This window comes from Mangifera indica, chromosome 13 (assembly GCF_011075055.1).
Source record: "Mangifera indica cultivar Alphonso chromosome 13, CATAS_Mindica_2.1, whole genome shotgun sequence".
NCBI classification, from domain to species: Eukaryota; Viridiplantae; Streptophyta; class Magnoliopsida; order Sapindales; family Anacardiaceae; genus Mangifera; species Mangifera indica.
Window position 1 is genome coordinate 12,705,747 of NC_058149.1, and position 23,408 is coordinate 12,729,154.

At 32.2% G+C, this 23,408-nt stretch overlaps 4 protein-coding genes across 8 annotated transcripts; 3 read left to right on the plus strand and 1 right to left on the minus strand.

Annotated features, from left to right (window-relative positions):
* Positions 1-3,304: 3,304 nt before the first annotated feature.
* Positions 3,305-4,339, plus strand: LOC123195185 (transcription factor KUA1-like). Of its 2 annotated transcripts, none has more exons than XM_044608833.1 (3): positions 3,305-3,659; positions 3,729-3,922; positions 4,011-4,339. In XM_044608833.1, exons 1-3 carry the CDS (start codon positions 3,374-3,376, stop codon positions 4,221-4,223), a joined length of 693 nt encoding a protein of 230 aa, XP_044464768.1. In that variant the 5' UTR covers positions 3,305-3,373; the 3' UTR covers positions 4,224-4,339. The 2 variants fall into 2 exon arrangements, with proteins under 2 accessions (XP_044464768.1, XP_044464767.1); XM_044608832.1 differs by having other exon boundaries at positions 3,310-3,659; positions 4,008-4,339.
* Positions 4,340-9,158: 4,819 nt separating this feature from the next.
* LOC123194416 (abscisic acid receptor PYL2-like) lies at positions 9,159-10,169 on the plus strand. The gene has a single exon (XM_044607605.1). The coding sequence runs from the start codon at positions 9,328-9,330 to the stop codon at positions 9,898-9,900; it is 573 nt and encodes a 190-aa protein (XP_044463540.1). The 5' UTR covers positions 9,159-9,327; the 3' UTR covers positions 9,901-10,169.
* Positions 10,170-12,620: 2,451 nt separating this feature from the next.
* Positions 12,621-17,232, plus strand: LOC123193877 (homeobox protein ATH1-like). Of its 2 annotated transcripts, none has more exons than XM_044606951.1 (5): positions 12,621-14,031; positions 14,669-16,049; positions 16,226-16,581; positions 16,666-16,726; positions 16,827-17,232. In XM_044606951.1, the coding sequence occupies exons 2-5, from the start codon at positions 14,913-14,915 to the stop codon at positions 16,950-16,952; spliced, it is 1,680 nt and encodes a 559-aa protein (XP_044462886.1). In that variant the 5' UTR covers positions 12,621-14,031; positions 14,669-14,912; the 3' UTR covers positions 16,953-17,232. The 2 variants fall into 2 exon arrangements, with proteins under 2 accessions (XP_044462886.1, XP_044462885.1); XM_044606950.1 differs by having other exon boundaries at positions 14,690-16,049.
* Positions 17,233-18,087: 855 nt separating this feature from the next.
* Positions 18,088-21,708, minus strand: LOC123193878 (protein NDL2-like). 3 transcript variants are annotated; one of them, XM_044606952.1, is made up of 11 exons: positions 21,554-21,708; positions 20,712-20,811; positions 20,219-20,316; positions 19,986-20,074; positions 19,657-19,717; positions 19,454-19,540; positions 19,293-19,370; positions 19,142-19,198; positions 18,948-19,003; positions 18,695-18,830; positions 18,088-18,622 (listed from the first exon to the last, which is right to left on the minus strand). In XM_044606952.1, exons 1-11 carry the CDS (start codon positions 21,614-21,616, stop codon positions 18,413-18,415), a joined length of 1,035 nt encoding a protein of 344 aa, XP_044462887.1. In that variant the 5' UTR covers positions 21,617-21,708; the 3' UTR covers positions 18,088-18,412. The 3 variants fall into 3 exon arrangements, with proteins under 3 accessions (XP_044462887.1, XP_044462888.1, XP_044462889.1); XM_044606953.1 differs by having other exon boundaries at positions 20,012-20,085; XM_044606954.1 differs by lacking the exon at positions 21,554-21,708 and adding an exon at positions 21,279-21,496.
* Between the last annotated feature and the right edge of the window lie 1,700 nt (positions 21,709-23,408).

Sequence of the window (23,408 nt, forward strand, 5' to 3'; positions counted from 1 at the left end):
GGTCACCTGCTAGCTAGATTTTGTTATTTTATATAAAGTCTGTGAAATTCAATATTTATGCCCACCATTGGAGTAGGAAAGTAGGATATGTGTATGGTTAGAAATTTTTAGGCAAGATGGATGTTGACAGAGCGGATGTCAAAATAGGGCTTGACAAAGTTGTCTTTGCCTGATGATATTTTCATACTCTATATATATAAAATCCATTGTCTACAAACATGACCTTTGATTTCTGATTGGAAGATCACTAAAGTTGTTCATCTGAATAAAAAATATATGTATGTTTCAATCAACAAGAAAATAACCTTCTTATTTATTGGTGGATGCATGTAAGAATAGACACTATCTACGCACAATTCCTTTGTTCCTTTATTTAATAGGTTGGATGCTTATTTTCCACCCAAAATTTGCCGGATCAATTGTTCCTATCCATTAAGTTCTAAAAGTTTATTTTGTTTACCTATTTGTCAAAATCAGAAGTTAGTTTTAGGCCAAAGGATTTATTTCCACCCAAAGATTGCTACTTTTTTAAATTTTCACTTTTTAACTTTGAAAAACTTTTTTACCTACTTATAAATTGTTAAAATTAATCAACTCTGTTAGTTTTAAAATTTTATCTCTAAGGAAAAAATAACAAACCCTAAAGAGAAAATATTGTTTTTTAAAACTTCATATGGAGGGAAATTATTACTTTGTAAGGTTTAATGAGATAAAATTTTAGTTTATTTTTAATATTATAGATAAATTTTACTCTCAAAACTAATAGACTTAATAGTCCATAAATAGGTAAAAAGGTTTTTCAAAGTTAAAGATTGGAAACTTGAGAAAATAGCAATCTCTGGGTGAGAATAAGTCATTTGGCCATAGTTTTAATAGCTAATTGATATTTTCATCTCATTTGAGTAATTTTGAGTATTCCAAACCCTAAAAGCTAACTTATGGGACAAGACTTCCTCGCATCTATAAATTACCGCCTAGTCCCTTCCACTTTTGCTATGAGATAACCCAATCTTTCTCTTACATGTATGGTCATCGATTAGAACTACTCATCAATCGGATCATTGGTCATCAGTTGGAACTCTTCATTCGTGGAATCTCTTGTGGACCAATGAGTAGAGTTGTAATTAACCTAACTCTTTGACCAATGTTAAAGATTTATTGTGTGTTTGTTCTTAGCTGCATTTACTTTCCATTAATTGGAGCTATTATTATAATAAATTTCATGAATTAACCACTTAATTGACGTAAAAACTTATGCTTGTTAGATTTGGGTAGGTTTTTTTTTTCCACAACAAACTGATATTTGAGATTAATCCATAGGAGATAGAAGTTCTTGCTCGATGATGCTGTTGATGAGGAGTTCCGTTTGATAGTCCGATGCGCAAGAAAGACATTGGTGAGTTATCCCACATGATGCTAGTTTAATTATAAGTGCGAGAGAAAACCTTCTCGGATCAAAACGAACTCAAAATCATGTCTCAATAATGCCTTTAATCTCCTCAAAATCTAAGTTAAGATCAAGAATTTATCCGGTAGCTAAAAAAAGTAACAATTTTTTGAAATTAATTGATGATATTCGACCTTATCCCATGTGTTTCACAATGCCATAAACAAAGGTAAATAAGTCAGATCATCATTTGGTTGAATTAGATAAAACCAGAAGAAAAAGATGCTTTGATCTGTGGGAAGTCAAACTCTTACGTAGACATGTAAATTCTTTATTGAAAACGTTTAAAATTAAGAAGATTAATTTACTGGGTAATATTTATGTCGTTTTTGTAAATTCCAGGCGTAAATAGATACCGCCGCCCACATTCATGTTTTCATTTTTTCAGCCATACATGTTTTCCAATAAATTCTTAAGCTGCAATCCAGAGTCAATGGAGTACCAGCAGTAGCAATGAGATAAAAAGAAAATTGAAGAGTTTGGTTTATCATATGTCGCTTTTGCATGGGAAGATTTTATCGTTTTATTGAAGCTTTCTTCTTCATTGTCAACACAATAATTATAGTTCCAACGAGAAAGAAATCATCAGGATAAAAATTTATGATGTTTTGCAGGACTTTCTAGTCCTCTTGCCTGGGAACAACGTCGGCGATGGATGACCCATCAGTGGCTTTGACCCTGTTGCTGTCTAATCCAGATTATGTTTCATCTAAGCGTGAAAATATTTTGACAATAGTGTGAAGCATAAAGTTAGTGGATTTTCCAGATAAAATGAATGGTGTTGGTTGATCAACATCACCTTTCCTCTCTCTCTAATATTTTCCTTTCTTTCTTTCTTTGTTTCTCCAATTTTTAAGTCACTCCAAGCTACCCACTTTCAAAACATTGGTCCTTTACTTTGCTCTCTCTCCAACTCAACAACCCTTTCTCTTTCATACCATATTCTTAAATCTTCATGCGTACGGTTCATAATCTAAACGTGAATATCCTTATTTATATTAATAAATACCTACATTATTAATTAGGGTCACCTCCATCAATTTACTTAAACATATTTAAATACGTAAATAAATATATATCATTAATTATTATATAATTAAATATTATATTATTTTCATTTAAAATTAATTAATTATTTGATAACATATATTAAAAATATATTTATTTATATATTTATATATTAAAATTTTGTTTACACAATTTTAAATATCATGTGATTAAGTGATTTTAAATTAATAATAAAATAATATTCGATCATTTAATAATACATCATCTATGTATTAAATTATATACTTAAAATTATGTAAAAAATAGTCAATAAAACTATGTATACTTATTTTGAATACATAAATATATACACGTTTATATATGTCATCATGTGATTGAATAATTTTGAATTAAGGATAAAATAACACTTAATTATATGATGACACGTGTAAATATATATATATATATATATTTATTTATATATCTAAAATAAATACACGTAACATTACTCAAAAATAATATCACTCCTATTTAATTTACATCTCTTCTCAATTTATTGTCATGCAATATATCAAGAGCTTTATAAGGTACTTTTTTTAGTCTTAAATGGAAATAATTTACAACTAATCAATTAAATTATTAACTTAATTAATTACTATCATAATCGGGGCACATATATATTAGAAAATTATTCCTCAAGAATTAATTATATAAATATAATATGATAATTTTAAATTTTCTTACTGTACTGACTTTTGATTCACCTATAGGGAGAGGTATTGACTTAATTACAAAACCTTGGGTAGAAAAATGAATCTAACCAAACAAAGAAAACAATATTTTCATTGAAGGCTCTCATTATATATTTAAGCCATGCCACCAACAATTTAATCTCCTTCACTGTTAATTCTCGATCTGTTGATATTTTGTAAGGAGGAAATGGGTAGAAAGTGCTCACATTGCGGCAACGCAGGTCATAATTCAAGAACTTGCAACTCTCGTGTGGTTTTTGCTGGTGGGCTAAGGCTATTTGGAGTTCAATTTCCCTTGTCTTCGATTCCTATGAAGAAGAGCTTTAGCACTGACTGTTTGTCATCGTCTTTATCTTCACCTTCTTCTTCTTCAACACCTTCTTTATCCTCGTCGTCACGCGTTGCCATCCATCACAGCTCTAATGGCTATCTTTCTGACGGCCTTATTGCGCCTGCTCAAGAGAGGAAAAAGGGTTTGTGTCAAATTTTGAGATTAATTCTAAAGCTGCATGTGTATTTTTTTCATTGTTAAGAATTTTCAGGGGTGCCATGGACTGAAGAGGAGCACCGGATCTTCCTGATGGGGCTGGAGAAGCTCGGAAAGGGCGATTGGAGGGGCATCTCCAAGAAGTTTGTCACCACAAGAACGCCAACTCAAGTAGCCAGCCATGCACAGAAATATTTCCTTAGACAAAGCAGCCTCAACAAAAAGAAACGCCGCCCTAGCCTCTTTGATGTATCAATCTATCAACCCATCTTCGCTCTAATCACTCTTCTTTTCCTTTTTTGTGTTTTTCTCCTGACTTAACTGATGTTTTCAGCAGGTGGGAAGCAATACATTTTCAGATCATAATTCATTGCCTAAATGGCTGAAAGAACCGTTCAACTTCAAGCCTGCTTCTTTCAATTTAACAGTGTTAACAGGAACAAATGCAGCGCCTAATTTAGAGCTTACATTGGCAGCTCCAGCAGTGGCATTGGATCAAAGTAAAGCACGCTCATGCGGCCTTCTAATTGGACCCATTAGTGTCACATGAATGATGATCGATTCATGTTAATTCTCAGATCGATGAACATGAACACATATCTTATGTATATTGTCTTTCATACGAATTCTCACGGTTTAATGGCAGAATCAGAATGTTCAAATGGAGGATTAATCTTATTTAATTATAACATAATTGCTTCATTAATCATTTTTATCTGTTTAACAATCCCATAAAATATTCCTAACCACTGGTTTAAAAATCGAATTGGACTTGCTGGTTTAACCCATTGAACAGAGAACCAGTTTTAAGTCCAATCCAATTAACATTAAAATAAGGTTTATCTATTAATTCGATCAAATCCGATTAAAACTAGTAAATAAGATGAATCAATCAAAATTGACAAAATCGAGTTGTCCAAAATTTAGAATATTTTTAGAAAATTTATTTTTTTGAGTAATTTGATTATTTTATATTAAATTAAATGAATTCCTAAAAATTTATAAGGAAAACATAAGTTAAAAAATAAAATAAAAAAGAAGAAAAAAGTATTTCATATATATTGAAATATCTTTTATAAATAATAACTTACAGAATTATTTTTTTTGTATCATAAAATGAGAATTTTTTCATCTAATTGTTTTATTAAAATCAAGTGAATAATTACCTTTCTTTAAAAATGATATGCTCTAATCACCATAAGTTTAGATATCTTGATTGATTTTATTTTTTACAAATTTTTAAACAAAATTTATTCATTATAATTTTATAATAAATTGAACCAATTGATTTTTGATCAAACCATAAACCAGTAAGACAATTGATTCAATCACAGATCCGATTTTAAAATTCCTAACCATCCACCATTCAACTACTAGGGTACTGATGGTTTATTACAAATATTCTACAAAGCTAAGACTTTTTCTCAATGAAAATAAAATATACAAACAAAAGTTTTTATGGTATTTATATATTTTGATGACATCAAGTCTTATTAAAATATAAGTTTTATCTGATCATAATCTTATCTGTGACTTCATGTCGTCTTCTTTTATTTTTTCTAGAATAAAGTTGAGGCCTCAGCTTCTCGTGAATCAAGTGCTACATGAATTTTCAACACAGGCCAAGGCCCATGCCCACAGAAAACTATTTGGGACAGCACCAACCCTTGCTTTGTCCCTTACGGAAATCTATCATTTTTCATAATCAAAGCCCGTGCTTAGTTTCTTGATAAGTTGTCTTCTAAGCCTCGTTAAAGAAAGTCCTCTCCCTTTGGTCATTTTTATGCTATGTGAATTCTTTTTTCTTTTTATTCTGCTTTTTCCTTGATTTTTGTTGTTCTTGATGTGGGCTTGGTTTGGTTTTGTGATTTAAATATGATTTATACTTTAATATTGTGAGTAAAGTTTGTAGATGTATATATTTTTTAGACTGAATTACATTTTCCCAACCTGGGTTATGGCTTAAAAACATTTTTCTACTCTAGGCATTTTTAACATTTTTCATCTAAAATTAAATATAAATTACACTTTTTTTAATCAAAAATTAAATTCTATTAATGAAACAATAATATTTTATCCCTACAATTTAATTTTTTTATCATTTTATCTTTATAATTTAATTTTTTAAAATTATCGTATAATTTTAAATTAATAAAAATTAAAAATAACTTTTTAAATATCTAAATTATATAAGAAATATTTCTTTTCTCTTTCCTTTCACCCTCATATTTTCTTCCTCTCATTCCATAGATAAAGGTGTCTTGTTATACAATTGTATATAGGGGATAAATTGTAGTTTTTAAGATATTGGGTCTTTTAACAAATTTATAGGGAATTATTGGAGTTTGAAAAAGTTTAAGAGCCTTTAAAAATTTTTAAAATATTAATCTACCCTTAATAATTTTAAAAATTAGAATTATACTTTAAAAAATTGAACATAATATAATAAATTATGAGTGTAAATATTATATTACAACTATTGAAGTCTTTTAATAGCTTCAAAATATTCGAAGATTTGAAAAATTTTAAAGATTAATTTATGAGTTTTTAAAACTTTTTATGGTTAAATTGTCTACTCGCAACAATTTTAAAAAAAATATATATTAATTATATGATAATGAAGATATATGTTTTCATGGTGATAACAAATCTCTAAATATATACGTATATACTATGTAGACCTACATATATTATACGAAATTTTATTTGTCCCCGTTGACACCCCATCTCTCAAAAACATGTTATAATTTTTTCAAAATCAATCTCACATCTATGATGTATTTTTAAAGTTCATGTTGTGGAACTCAGGAGAATGTTAATTCAGAAATCTATCTAGCGTTCCCCTACATATTGTCATTCTTTGGCACACCTTGTTACTTGAACATACCTCAATCATGTCTATGCGCACTTAATGGGTAAGTTGAACTTGTATCAGCAGTGGCTTGCTTGGTCTTGCATCAGTTGTCTGGGCAGCGAGAACTGCACAGATCTCTAAGTTGAATTGAAATATTGATGGCAAAAGTTCCCTAGTTCTGATTGGAAGAGGCGAAGTTAGTCTATTCTAAGTCCATATCTTTTGTCTGACATTACCTCACTTCTAAACCAAACTAAGCAGGCAACCAGCCAACCCTTTCCCTAATGGTTAATTCTTTTTTGGCCAAAGATTATTTCCCACCCAAGGTATGTTTTTCTCCCTTTTTTTATTTTTTTATTTTGATAACAGTAAATACCCACTTATAAATAATTAAAATTAATAATAATATAGATAAAATTTATTATTTTTATATAATATTAAAAATAAACTAAAATATAATATTTTTTATCCCTCTAAACTTTAAAAGCTAAAAATTTTTTTTAATCTAAATTTTAAAAAATGACAGTTTCACCTTAGAGTTTCATTTTGAGATCTTTGACATCATCTTTAACTCCATTGCTAGCGACCTTTCCCTCTTGAAGCTTTCTCTCTCTCTAACTATCTTTTTCCTCACATTTGAACATCCAATCGATGTTAAAGGAGTTGTGAAAAAAGAAGCTCTTTGTCTTCGTCTGGAAGGACGAAGAATTTCGTCTTCTTCATCTTCCACTGCTCCTTTGATGCCGATCAGATATCCAAATAGATGGACAAAGATTGTCCAAAGGAGAAGAAGTTTTGGGAGGAAAAGACTATTAATAATAGAATTGGAGACCTTGAAACGAAACCCTAAGGGGAAATTATCATTTTTTAAAATTTAGATTAGGATAAACTTTTAGTTTTTAAAGTTTAAGGGGGTAAAAAGAGATAAAATTTTAAGGGGGTAAAAAGAGATAAAATTTTAAGGGGTTAAGATTCCGTTAATTTTAACTATTCATAAGTGGATATTTGAGAATTTTAAAATTAAAGGAGAGAAACTTGAGAATACATCGTACCTTAGGTGGGAAATAGAACTTTGGCCTTCTCTTATCTCTACTGACACGGAAGTCAAATCAAGTGGAATCAATAAGCCTTTTCTCTCTCTCTCCTGACTACTTCGCTTGTCACACTGAAACGACTATTGCATCAGCATTTATGCTGCAACAATTGGACCTTTCTGGGCATTGCAAAACACAACACACCTCTCGATTCAAACGAGGGGACACAACAGAGAACTGGGGCATAGAATCCTTCCAGAGTTATAAATTTATGTCTTTGATGTTTCTTTTTTGTTAAGTTAATTATCTTTGGACATTTTAATACGGGTATAGTTTTTGTAACGTCTCTGGGGGCTATATCTGATAGAAAAATAAGTGTCTCCAAGGTCAGTTGACAGATTTCTTCTGTGTACAGCCATGCTTTGCAGAGCTGTATCACATCTGTTCACTCTCGTGTTTCTCAACTTTAACTCGTCTTTCAAGCAAATCAAAAGTTTCGGATAAACAGTGCATGTTACTTGCTTGACTCCACAACTTGACACACTCAAACTGGTGGACAACTGTAATCTCTTTTAAGTTTCAGCTTCATGTTCACCCCAAATAATCAACTTTTTCCCTGTTAAATCTCAGAAATTCATAATTAGACAAATATTTTGTTGGTTTATTAATGGTTTAACAGGGCGGAAGTGGGGCCTTGAAAATGAGGGAATCCTGGAAAGTGGAGTTATATATCACGCGAGAGTTTGTTAGGCTTCTCACAGGATCCACGAATCTCCAGCTTACCTTTTCAGCAATGGTGATTACTTCCTTCCTGTACCCCCCCTTGTCTTTTCTCTCTTTTGCTTCCCTTTTTTTCAATTACATTTGTGCCCATGTTTGCTTCCTAAGTTAAACTCGACATCATATCCTTCTTATTACTGATTACACAATTTAAACCACTTTGAATGAGATGTGAGCCACTTTAATTTGTTTTCTGATATGGGTTCTTCAACAAAATCTTAAGTCACTTAACAAAGGTAGTAATTCATAAATGGGTCTGTATGCTGGTGAAGAAAATATGCTCCCTGTATTGTTTAATAATGGTCTGACAAAGAGCCATTAGGTGCCCTTTTAATCATTGGATTAAGAGATAATTGTTTTTAATGAACGATGCCATTTTCATCTTCCCAAGAAAGTTTGAGAAAACCAATTAAAGACAAGACAAAACCTTTCCTGATATAGCAATGTTATGCCCACCTCATAATTCTCGCAATTTGCCTGGAAAAGAAGTCCAAGTGGGGAAAGAGAGAGATTCAGAATATGAGAGAAGGAGAGCTCAAATTCTCTCTACCAACATTTTAAAATTAAATTTTTTTTATAATTATAAAATTAATTAATAAATCTAAAACTATATATAATTAATGCGATCAATTTAATTAAAAATTAAAATTTTATAATTTAAAATCAACTAAAATTAAAATATTGTTATTCAATCTTATTTTTGAGTATGTTAATATTATTTTATTTATTTATTTTAAAATTATTAATAATTTGATAATATATTTTAAATATAAATTTATTTATATATTCAAAATAAACTCGTATAAAACCCAACTTTCTTTTTAAGGTGAAGGACATGCACGGTTTTGACAAGTTTGTTAAAAAAATCCAGCCAGAGTAATTTGATATAGACCACCTGTTTTCAACATCATCTACCTCCATTCCCATACAAAACCCCCTTCAATTTCATCATCACCTTCTTGCATGCCAAATTTGTGGCCGTGGCAATGGACTCTTCCGCAAATCCACCTCAAGGCCTAACTCCAGAAGAATACGCTGAACTCAAACCTCTGATCGACACATATCACAGGTTTGACCCAAAGCCAAACACATGCACATCTCTAATAACGCAACGAATCGATGCTCCAGCTCAAGCCGTGTGGCCTTTCGTTCGAAGCTTCGATAATCCCCAGAAATACAAACACTTCATCAAGAGCTGTAACATGAGTGGCGATGGTGGAGTAGGGAGTATAAGAGAGGTGACAGTAGTTACAGGACTCCCAGCGTCAACCAGCACGGAGAGACTAGAGATTTTGGATGACGAGAAACATATATTGAGCTTTAGGGTTGTCGGAGGAGAGCATAGGCTGAATGACTATCGGTCTGTTACATCAGTGAATGAGTTTACCAAAGATGGGAAAATTTACACCATTGTTTTGGAGTCTTACACAGTGGATATACCAGAGGGAAACACCGGGGAGGATACAAAGATGTTCGCGGATACTGTTGTGAAGTTGAACCTGCAAAAGCTTGGAGTTGTGGCAATGGCTTCTCTTCATGAATCAGGCGGACATGAATGAAAATGGAGTTTAATTGATCAACAAATATGGTTGGTATCTGCAACTTGGAATGTCTTTGTCTTTTATTATTTAAATAGGCAGTTTAATTCAGTTATGGGTATTATTTTATATATTTATCAATTTCTGTATCGGTTATTACAAGGATGGAGGATGGATGGCCCCTGAAAACTTTCAGAAAATCAATAACTTATTTATTATTGCACGTAACGTAAGTTTCTTGTTATACAATATTACAAGGAACCCTCAGCAGCTCAGCTTTTATATAAAAATATTATGAATGAATGAGTATACGTTGTTTCTCGAGACGTCTATTTCTTCATTAGTTTTCGTGTAGAATAAATACATCTCTTCCTAATACAGAAAGAAGTGATGAATCTTCCCAGGATTGAAATTGGTGAGATTCCGGTTTGGGAAGTTTGATGGGTCTCTGTGACTCTGTTAGTAAATATTTAGGAAGTATTGCATTTATGAAACGTTTTCATTTCCGTTTCGGAAATATTTCAAAACCGATATGGAACATTTTGAGGCATTTCACTTCCTTTTACAATTTTCAACCCTAGTTCTGATTTAGTCTCCTCTCTTCTCTCCTCTAACATCTGAAGCTTCTCTTTCTCTGACATATTAAAACTCATTTTTTTTCTATCTTCGGTTTTTAAAATTGTCAATGGATACTCAAAAAATCACTTTCGATTGATTTAATATATATTATTTATTTGATTATCGATTTATATAGCTAATTGAATATATACCTTATTGTAGCTAAAAAATTATTATATTTTGTTTTATTTTTGTTAAATACAAGTTATTGTATTTCTTTCATATAAAATTTGTTATTTATACAAAACCCTATATTTTTCATATTTATAATTTTTCTCACATCTTCGATTTATATATTTTTAGAAAAATAAGTTTCATCGTTTCTGTTTTCATGCTACTTAGGTGGCAAATTAAGGAGTCTAAAAGAGGTGGAAAACAAAAGCAAATTGAGGAGAAGGATTTAAAAAGAGAAGATAGTAGGTGAACAGTTTGGTGTAACAACAGGAGGTTAATTTTCTTGTGGCTTGAATGGTAACCCCGAATTCAGGGGCAATTAAGGAGGAAAATGTTGTAAATTTGGCTTGAAATAAAAGTTGTGAGCATCCTTAGAAGCCATGTGAACAAGCTGGTTAAAAATCCTCATCTGAATCTCACTTTAGCCCATCAAAGCCCATCTTACCCACTTGACTTTCCTTCTCTTTTTTGTTTTCTTTCATCTTTTCTTAACATTGATTGAGATTGGGAGCTTTTTAATAACAATAAAATTTTTGATATATAAATAATATATCATTATATAATTAAATAATTTTAAATTAAAAATAAAATAATATTTAATTATATAATAATATATTTTTTATATACATAAATTATATATAAAAATAAATAAATAAATAATATTTTTTATTAATATATAAATATATTTAAAATAAATATATATAATATTACAATTACGTTGGTAGGTGGCGACGGAGTATTTAGGCTAACAGGACAATATTGGAGCCCTGAACGAGTAGCCATGGGCCCTTTAAGAGAATGGCCTTCTGGCTCTAGTGTATCTTCGGAAGTACTCTAAAATCTTTTCTCTATGTATCCTTTAAAATTGAAATTTTAGAATTGGGATATATTTACTTTATCAATTTATAAATTATTTTATTTTTAATTTAAAATCATCTAATTATATAATGATATATTATTTATATATATATAATATATACATAATTTTATTATTGAACACTCATTCTTGAGTCATTGTTAGTGTTTTTAGACATTATTCGGGCGAAAAAGAAAAAATGTCTTATCCAATGTGTGCTTGGTGCCAAGGGTTGGTGGAGAAATTTCATATGAGATATTATAAATAACGTGTTATATTTTTTAATTAAAGATAAAATAATATTTTATCATATGATAATATATAATTTATATATTTAAATTATATATAAAAAATATATACATATAATATTATTAATTAGTTTAGAATCGAACTCACGATTTTTGGGTAAAAGGATGCATAAAAATTAAGTATATTAGAATTTCTCTGAAAATGACATTAAATTACATAAAACTCTTAATGGGTAATATCATTTTACCAATAATAGAAAATTAAAAAAATCTTTATTTATAAAATATCATATAAAAATCTTTATTTATAAAATATAATATAACTCCTCTAACATAAAATATCATAATTCTCCCAATTTTATAAAATAAAAATAAAATTATTTTTAAGTTAACCGATTTGAATTTATCTATTAAAAATGATCAAACATATTCACGTTTTTCTCATAATTTTCTAATTCCATCACAATTTTCTTTTAAAATGGTATCAATCATTCAAATGACTTAAAAATAAGTAAATGATCGTCTTTTTACCTTGATTTAGTCACTGATTTTGTATTTTTTAAAGTAAAATTTTGATAATCAAAATTGATGAAAAGTGGAGTTGGATAAAAGTGATTAGAGTTTTGTTAAGAGTTGAAATTACAGAGGCAGAGGAAAAGTTTTATGGGTACTTGAAATACTTAACTATATCCATTTAACCCCTAAAATATTGATTAAAATCATATACACCTCCCAAAAGTGACTATTTTCATTAATTTCCCAACATGCAATCATGCAACTCTGAGAGTGTGAAAAGTACCAGTTTAGACAAAATCTCATTGATGGTTCAGACTGCACTGCTGCGTCTGCAAGTCCCAGACCCAGAGCCAGTAATGAATTATCACATCACAAGCATACAACAACAGATGGATTCCAGTGGGTTTGGTTTGATTGAGTTGAAATATCTTCCCCAACCCCAACCATTGAAAAAGAAAAATAAAAGATGGCCTTGCATGATGATACCAATGCATGTTCTTTCTCAGTTAAAAGGTGATCATCATCTTCTGCAATAATAATGGAGATGATATGATGTATAATTACACCTTATAGACTGCCAACGTGATTGCTTCAATAAATTCGTATGCTTGCATCATCATTTCCATAGACCTCTTTTGAAGTACACTGCTGAAACAGTGGTTTGGACTTTTTTGCGTTGCCTCAAAGCTTTACTTGCTGGATTCGGAAGAGAAAGTATGGGACTTTCTAACTCTAATTACTCTTCTATCTTATCAAGTTAGCTTGTTGTCTTAAAATAGATAAAAAAGCAAAGATCTATTCTCTGGCATCAACAGGAGTTCAAACAGAAAGAATCCACGTATTTTGTTTATGATGATTATTATTGCAGAGAAGTAGGTATTGAGAGGTGGGGCGGAGGACAAAGAGAGGGAAGAGATGGGCCCTGCAAAGGCTGCAACAGATATGAGTGCCACTGCACCAAAGACTAATGTGTTTCCTTCCTTTTCTCTCTCTCTCTTTGTTTTTACTCTTGTGTGGTTCTTCTTTCTCTCTCTATCTAGTGAATGGGTCCATTTCATTCATGTCCACTTCCCTGCACAAGCTTTATTTTGCCCTTTTAACATTCTCTTTCTTCCTTTTAGCGAGTCTCTCTGGGAAGGGTGTCTTATTTTCCAGACTCGTTCTTGTTTTTCTTGAGCTTTAAATCTTGTGAAAGAGAGATAAGTAAGAGTAAGATCATGAATAATCTTGTTGAATGTCAGTTTCTTGGGTTTTGGGTTCATAGAAAAATTCCCACTTCTCTGTTCATGCAAAGAATTTAACCCACTTTTTTGTGTTGGCTTTTTCATTTTTGTGGTCTGATAAAAGTGGAATATATAATGCATACTCAACTTTTTCGCCTTGTTCTTTCTGTTAAAGAAGAAACAAAAGACATTTAGCCACTGTTTTTCTGGTTTTTGAAAACACTCTTTTTATGGACAAAGTGAAAGCCAATTATTTCAAGTGAACTTTGCCTTGCAATGGCTTATATTGGGTTCTCTGGGGAATAGCCTACCTCTTGTGTCATCCAGAATAGAAACAAACCAACTTTATCTTTTGAGTGTTGCAAATATATCTCTGTGACCGTGGAAATCCAATGAGCATATTCTTGACAACTCTCCACCTTTTTACTTTCTTTGTTACTAATTAAGTTGAGTGCAGAAATCTACATTTTAGCTATTGGACCTGTTGCTGATATCTCCTCTTCAAATGAATGGAAAGGTTGGTCAAGTTTTCATGCTTTCCTTCAGAATTATTCTGAGCGCAAAATTTGAATCTGTTTCATAATCTGCTGTCTTTTCCTGTATAACTGTGGTTTATGTCTCGTTAGCAAGTTCCATTATATTAATTAGGAATTGATATATGTAGGTCTAAATTATTGATGATGTTTAAGTGAAGTGCTTATAGATATGGAAATTTTGGCATCCCTTGTGGTAAAATGATAGCTTTCTTAGAGGATTGATGTTGAATGAATATGGCCAAGTATTCAAACTTGTCTGCCTAATATTGTCTGGATTGGTTTCTATGTTTTCTCTGTTACTTGCTGGATTGCTGTATTTTGCCACCTTGGTTGCATGAAGGAAACAGAAACAGGAAAATTTAGATATTCACAACTATAGGGATTAGATTATTTTCATTTTATTTATTTAGTTAACTATGTTTTTTGGCAATCTTACTCTTCATCTCTGGCCGAAGTTTGATCAAACTCACAAGGCCTTACCAGCTAAGATTGTAGAACAGCCACAGGAATTGTAGTTTTTTTTTTTCTGGTTCACCTTCTCAGGCTACAGCCAACTGTATGAATAGCATATAATTGTGTGTTATTGTAGTAAAATGTGATTATGCTAATCTTTTCCAGGTCGATATTTCCTTAAAACAGATAATCAAGGCATAAAGAGAATGGTCGCAAGGAAAAATTAGTAGTTCCACACGTAAACCAGAAAGCATATCAGTATGCTTAGATCTCCCCTGATATTTGGTGCCTTGGTGATATGAGTACCCAAAAGATTAAAGAATGTCAGTCCTGTAGTTCAGCTGCCGCTGGCCTAATATACGATTGAAGCATAAAAATCTTTGACTAATAAAGAAGCTTTTATGAGCCCATGGAGAATGAAATTATCAATGCTCCAATAGATATAGCTACCCAAAATTCTTTTATTATGGATGAAATTACAAATTCAGAGGTCGGATTGGATTCATTTGACGTAAACAACCAAAGCCACCTACAGCAAGCATTGGCTGGATTTCCATTGCTTTCAGCTTTTCAGGGAGAACCTATTGGTGATCCCACAACAAGCCATTCCAGGGTTTTCAATTGTAATGCATTAGTTACATCCCTGGGCATTGATAACAGTGACTTTCAAGAGCATTTTGAGAGAGGAACACCTGTTTCTTCAACTTCACTTGTTAATCTTTTGGCATCAAGAAGTGGTCTTCCAGAAAATCTAAACAATTTAGGGATTTCATCTGCTTCTATCTATCCAGAAGATCATAGAAGTAACATTGCTAATGACTTATCCTACAGTTTAACTTCATTTGCAACCTTGATGAACTGTAGTTATGATGAAGCACTTGGCAAGATGAATGATAAGGGGGATTTTGAGAAGTCTCTTGCCCCTCCTGAGTTGTGTGGAAAAACACCTATACGGACAGGGTTTCAACCATTGTCATCCATGGGAAACCTGCAGCCCAGTAGTTGGATTTCAAGGGGTGCACTGGTTAACACAGATTGTCATTATGGTTCATCTAAAAATAGTAATGAGCTTTCTTTAAGTCTTGCCACATCCCAACCTCGTATAATTTCAAATATTAGTGATCAGTGCTCTGAGATAAGCTGTTCTGGTGAAACTCATCCTTACTTGAATGCCACAGAATTGCGGTCAGAACATATGTCTCACAACTGCAAGGAGCTTTCTCTAAGTTTTGGATCTTGTAGACCAGTGCAGTTCCCCCAATTTATTTCAGGATCGAAGTATCTTCATGCAATTCAGGAAATACTTGCTGAAATTGCAAGCTATTCTTTAGAAAATCTTGATGAAATGAGTTACTTGATTGCTGAAGGGGTGACTGAGCCAAAAATTCCATTCTTTTCAAGTTCCCCCAATGGAAGAGGGATGCCACCAATGGATTGTGATGAAAATCCAGATGTTGATGGTAGCTTCAGGGCTCAACTTGATACCTCATTGCAGAGACAAACTATCAATGCCAAGAAAACACAATTGCTGACTTTACTACAAGTGGTATGTTGGTTTACTTTTTACTCCTACAAGGGTTCATTAATTTTTTAAATTTAGTCTTGGTGCCATTCAGAGTCACGGATGCCATAGCTACAATATCTGCTTTGATTGCATGTTTAGGGTTTAGTCATTTCTTTACTTGACTGCCTTTCTGACTGAGACAAACTTCCATTGCCCAGGTTGATGAACGATACAACCAATGCCTCGATGAGATCCATATGGTTGTATCTGCATTTCATGCTGCTACTGAATTGGATCCTCAGATGCATACTTGGTTTGCTCTTCGTACTGTCTCTTTCTTATATAAAAACCTGAGAGAGAGGATCAGCAATCAAATCCTTGCAATGAGTGCACCTTTTGATGATGAATTCACCAAAGGGAAGAAACAAAGTTTCGAAGATTCGTTTGTCAAGGAGCAATGGGTTCTCCAACAGCTAAAGAAAAAAGAACATCAAATATGGAGACCCCAAAGAGGGTTGCCCGAAAAATCTGTCTCAGTTTTACGAGCATGGATGTTTCAAAACTTTCTTCATCCGTGAGCCTTCTTACTACAGAATCATTATTAAGGGTTCAACTTCAAAATTGTTAAATAAACTGACGTTCGTCTGATGGATTTCAGGTACCCTAAAGATGCAGAGAAGCATTTGCTTGCTGTGAAAAGTGGACTCACCCGAAGCCAGGTACTAACATATCAAGGCCTTCTAAGTTTGATTTATGAAGGGAAAATTGAGAAAATATATATTCACATGCAATGTTTGATGATACTGGGATAAATACCAGGTATCGAATTGGTTTATAAATGCTCGTGTTCGATTATGGAAGCCGATGATTGAAGAAATGTACAGAGATATGAACGGAAGAAAAGCTTTGAGGGAGGAGGGAGGAGGAAGGAGCAAAGAGCAGTAATCGGAGATAGTTAAAGTTTCAGCAGCAGAAATTTAATTACAGATTCAAGTGCAAGGTATGAGATTTGAATTTTACATATAGAAGTATGAAATTCTGATGTAAGGTTTTATATTCTTGTCACTTGGTATCAGGGAGCTAGAATTTGTCTTTGAATGGGAAAGGAACAAGTCCTTGACATTGTTATAATTATGAAGTGTACATATAATGCCTAGTTATTATGTCTTTAGTTTGACATAAAAATCTCATTAAACAATTTTTCGATTGTTAAAAATTATTTTGATAATTTATCTTTTATTATTTATATTATCTTGATTAATTAATTTTTTATTACCTTAACCACCAAAATTTGGATCATCTTTAGTAAATTTTTTTAGAAGTTGAATGGACTCCACTTGAATTTCATCTTCTATCAGTCAAAATTTACGCTTGTCAATGCTCTCTTTTCCTTCCTTCAACTCCACCAATATTCCTTGCCTCGTAAATTCTCAAGCTCAAGCACCATGTTGTTTCCTCATCTCTTTCCACATTTCAGTCAGTGACTCCATAAAACAATGGAAGTTCTGTAATTCCTTGATAAACATATAGCTATGGCCACCACTCAGTTATTGTTTATTACTTCTTTTCATTCCAATAATTGACCTGCCCATTTCAAGTGTCAAATGCCATATGCCCACCAAATATCAAATCCAATCGACCCTTGTAACAATTCCATTAACACTTCCCTTTCTAAAGCTTCACTCAGAATCTGCTGTCTTTAATTTTTTTGTTTTTAATCCTGAAAAGGTGTAGAAACAGTTTATTCCACCATTTCCAGCAACAGACCTACATGTCATTCATTCTTTAGCTGCGACAATTTCCAAACTATACAAAATCATCATAACTGTTCTATCATCTTTCACTTAAGGGTGAGCGGATTCAAAAACCTTGTTAAAAAAGCAAAACTAGAACTAAAACAGAATCTGTTCCGGTTATCATCCAATCGGATACTCCTAAGTTTCCTAAGTTTATTTTGGATAGATTTTAGAATTGGTTCCGCTTCCTCACAGGGTTTCAGGTAAGAACCAAACCCTGAAACTGTTCCAGTTCTTATGCTCACCCTTTATCTATTGCCAGCTAAAAAATGTAATGAATCAAATTGACAAGAATCCAATAACAATATATACTTTTCAAGCTGTTAAATAACACTCATCGTCTTCATTTATATTATGTTTATTTGCTTATCCCAGCTAAATTATTCACGAGGATGTGCAGATGACTCAGGCCAATCTCTACTAACCTTTATTGACACATGTAAAAGAATGATATCTGATTTCTATTTAATATGCTCCTTTTTCTCTATCGACAAAGCTCCCATTAATTTCTTTTTTATCAACCCCGCCAATCGAAAGATACTACTAACACCTTCAAATAATTTACCACAAAAATGGAACCTTGCTCAATTTGCTCTTCTTTCAGATTTATTAAGGAAGTCGAGTTTTTATTGGTTTTAACTTCAAGCCCATGCTTTCTGGTGAAAGAAGCTCTGGAGAGATGCAAAACGAAGTCAATGGACTTCTGGGGCTGACACTTAGAGTCAGCTTGTATAATCCATATCCCATGAGAAAATACTCCAGTGGTATGAACATAGCATGAGGTTGCTCCTCTGTTACCATTGACCCACAAGCCTGAACCTATACATTACCAGATCATGAAACAATTAAGGTTAAATGTCATAAAATGAAAGATAACACGTGCACATATACCTCAACTAAGGCACTATATCGTCTATCTATTTTTGAAGTCATGTGGACAGCCTCAGAATGGAATGTAGAGTTCTCCCCAACAAATATTAAAGAACGGCATCGTAGTTTCCTCAACTCTTCACTAAGGTCTGGTCTCCTGCCAGATAGCATATTTTTTGGACATCAAACCAAAGTTTAAGTACTTGAATGCATGGCACTGATTTGTCTTTATGAGTGATTAGTAAGATTAAACTATCTTGGTAGCAGGCACTACCTATTAATTGCTTCAAGAAACCGCCAGACGTTAGTAGTCTGCCTTTCGTCCAGCAGCTGAAGAAAGAAACATATGAGCTTTGAAGTCAGAATAGAGCTTGGTTCTTAACCACCCATAATTTATATATTTCTGGAAGATAAATACTTCAAGCAAATCAAAGAGAGAGAAAAAAAGAAAAAAGCTGGGGGGCTAACTTTTCTGCATTCCTGAACTATATCAGATTCAGGTACTAGGGCACTACCACGAACTTCCTGCCATCATTAGCCAAAATCCAATCAGTCAATCAATCCGATGCTGGAAATAAAAATGCACATTGAATGGGATAAACCAGGAGCAAGGGAATACCTTGCTGAAATATCGCTTTAGCAATAACTCCTTCACCACTCTACACATGCCATGGAAGTAGAGTAAGTTTGACATCACCTGCATACAATAAAGAGCAAGGCCTAAGTAAGAAGAAGATTCTTTAATTCCCAACAAATGATGAAGAATTTCGGATATGGAACCTTATTACAGAACCATTCTGTCCAGGAAGGCACTTTGCACAGAGGAGAAACTAGTATTAAACCAAGCACTCGTTGCCTGTGTTTTATCTGTCATTAATAGAGATCAAACTTAGCCTAGTTAATGCACAGTTATATATATGTGTGTGTGTGAAAAAGAATAAGAACTAAGGATTTAGTGTGCAGTGCCAGGAGAGATCACTTACAGCAAATAGGGTAAGAATGTATGCTCCTGCAGTAACCCCCATACACATCACCGCACCAAGTCTAGACAAAGAAGAGAAAAAAGAGATACATCAGTAGGCTTCCACTTAATTATTTTTTAAGGAAAATGATTATCAAACAGAAAACAACTTAATAGCATTTTAAATATGTCAGTGTCTCAATTTACATCATCTTGGCTTAACAAGACATTTAAGAAAATTCTGAAATCATAAAAAATAACGGGAGCAAAAGAGAGGTTACACTAAAGAAAATTTCCTAACAGGAAACAACTAATAAGGAAAAAACATGCAATATGTGATAATATAATTACCCAAAATAATTGAGAACCTCATCAACCTGATCAGCCAATTCATCAACCGAAAGTACAGGTTCATCAGGGCTAATTGCAACAGCTCCCAACTGCAATAGCTCTTGAAGAAAACACCAAGTAAGAACCAACAAAAATTATACAACTCAGCATACAAATAACTGATAATTATGCACATATGGGAAACAAGCAGATCCATGATATGAAATCAAGACTCAAGTGATCAAATTACAGACCTCATGCCCAGGAGGACTTATATGATATATGCAAAAGTTGTGCAGTAGCAACGAACATGCTTCTGGACAAAAGAATAATCCTTGAAAACAGGACATATCTGCTCAAGACATGTGAGAACATAAGTTAGAGATCTATAGTGTGAGACTAGAAGGAAAAGTAATAGAAACCTATCAGAGAGCAACAATGTAATAAAAGATAAAAACTATACACATGGTCCAATGAGAATGTCAATATAATCTCAATTTTGGAAAGGCAAGAAGCAAGAAATAAAAAATAAAAAGAAATTCAGCAAAAAAGAAAACAAGCTAACCCCAACTTAATCCGCATATTATTGAAAATCCAGAGATTCTTTGGTAATAAAATGAATGATGTCCCACAAATATTCAACAGTTTGGTTTATTTCTCTATGCATAAGAATATACAATTTTACCAAAAATTATGATGTAAAAACAGTTTTATACAGAAAAACTTTCATGTCTCAAGTATACTTACAGTTTAGAGCTAAATCAGGATATGTAACAAGAGCTGGCTTATCCTGGTCTCCATACACAGTAACAGAAACTAAACCATGGGAAGTTTTTACAAGGTTCTCCTGAAAAGAGTAACTAAAATGCATTAGATTCAAGATAAATAACACTTATGAAACCAAATTGAGATTTATTAGAAACTGTATAACCAAGTGGCAACAAGGCCTATTTTCTATAAACAAACTGCGATAATCAACACTGTAAATAAGGCCTATTGAATTGCAGACCATGTACTGCAGTCAGCTTAATGAATGTTGAAAACTGATTCTCATTCATTTATGAGTATAGAGGAACATTTCATACATAGCCAAGCTAAGTATATGCAGCAAGACTGCAACAAAGGGAAATTTGCATGTGCACTAGAACCTTTTCAAGAAAGATGACTCTCTTGCTTATTTATGCATATTGGATTTTGCGTTATATTCCTCAACCCCAAGGACAAGAAATTGACAACACAACTATCATCCACTCTTAACATGACATATCACATTCCAATATAAGAATACTAATGCTACAGAAAAAGAATCATTACATATTATGATTGACCAAATAGACAGATATTCCAAGAATCTGATAATCTGCATTTCTTTTGCTCGAATGCCAGTATTTTAATCATTCACGAAGAAGCTGAACATAACAATCCAAAAAAAAAAAAAGAATGGTAACACCAACTAGTAACAACACAAGTGCAGCTTAATCATTAGAAAAAATCTACCAAACATAATGAATTCTTTAATTTTCCCACATTTTCTCAGCAACCAAACAAGTTAGAAGTAGTCAAAGAGCAAACACATCAAATGTATGTACCTTTCCAGTGGGAGAAGGAGTTTCCATATCAATAGAAACCGAATCGCTAGAAGAGTCGGCCATCTTTTTTCTCTTTTTACCCCTCCCTCTCAACTTGAAGACTGACTTAGAGAAGGATGTTCCATATAGGTTTATAAGTACGATTGAATGACATTTTGCCTCCCAATATTTGCAGGACTAATGTTTTCGCCCATTATTTGCAGGAATGACATTGTCCCACTACGAAGTTTGAAAAATAAATTTCCGCCCGTCATTAAAATTAGATGTTTTATGCTTTGACTATACATATTTTCAAGAAAATTTTATGCTTTACTATTTTATACTTTCACTTAAAGTATTTCTGTTTTTTATAAAAAAAATAATAATTGAAAAATTACAAAACTATGAAGCATTTTTTATTAAAATAGTAAATTTTGCAAAAAAAAATATATATTATACGAAATTATATAAAAATATATTTAGAAAAAGAGAGAAATAAAGTTGAAACTTTGTGATAAATAAAACAAAATTTTCTATAAATTAGAAAAAATATAACATTTTTAAAAATAAAAAACTTAAAAAGAAAAAAGTCAAATGACCGTAATAGTATTAGGTAGGCGTAATCTTAATCAAATCACACTTTAAATGACCAAATCGTATCATATTAAATGTAAATATGATATGATCATGCTTCCAACTTATTAACTTACTGATGAATAAATATTATCAATAATTATTTTATAATTTTTATTTTTAATTTTAAAATTAATATAAACAAGGGTTTACAATACATTTTACTTGACTTCAATAAAGAATGCAAAGTCAATACTTAAAAAAAAAAAAGTGTTTTCGTATTTATAAAAATTATACTAATGATGGGTGAGAAATAAGTTTTTTCAAACTTTGTGGGTGGGAATAATTACAACAAACATTGGGTGGATAAATGGTTCAGCCATATAAATGTATATCCTTAAAACTTAATGGCTTAATCTCTCTCCCTTCTTTCCTTTTCAAAAAATTAAAAGATTTGTCTCTATCTCTGAGTCTCTCTATATGTATCTATTAAAACTTGTCCAACTCGTGGTTAACTCTCACCGAGTCACCGACGCTTTTTTGCCGCTGATATCTCTCACGGGCGATCCGTACTCACAGACTCTAACCTCAGACTCAGGTTCATTTAACTCTGAACCGACAGTTTCTTAATTACTGTTTTGCCCTTTTTTTTCCATCCACCCCCGCCCTTTTCACAGGAAAATCCAATTGCCCTCACTTCAGTTTGTTGATTTTATGGATTTAAGCATAAACATATTTTTATAAATATTATAATATAATTAAATATTATTTTATTTGTAATTTAAAATTATTAAATTATATATTTATATACATATTTACGTTAAATTATGTATATAACTAGTTTAGGGTCAAAATTTGACTGAATGATATGCCAAGAGAGAGAAAGTCGGAGATCAGCCACAGGATTCTGTGGTTGAAACATCGTGTCGATGGATTTAAAAGCGGGCCAATGATCTTGATGACATATGCGTGATGCCAGTCGCCGCCACTATCAAACCCAACGTACAAACTGGTCATTTCTTCGATGAAATAATTTAAAAATTCGCATCCATATTATTATCCAAAAAATTTACATGATTAAAAATTAAATTACTTAAAATTGAAACCACGTAGCCATGGCCTACGAATAAATTATAATTTAAAAGCCAAATCTTTGACTAAAATTAGTTATAATGTCATCTCAATCTCATGATTAACCCACCAACTCATGAGTAATCATTACACGTAATACAGCTGGCAAATATTAAGAGATAAATGAAAAATGTGCAGAGCAGAGCAGAGGTGTGCTGCAGTGCATATTTAG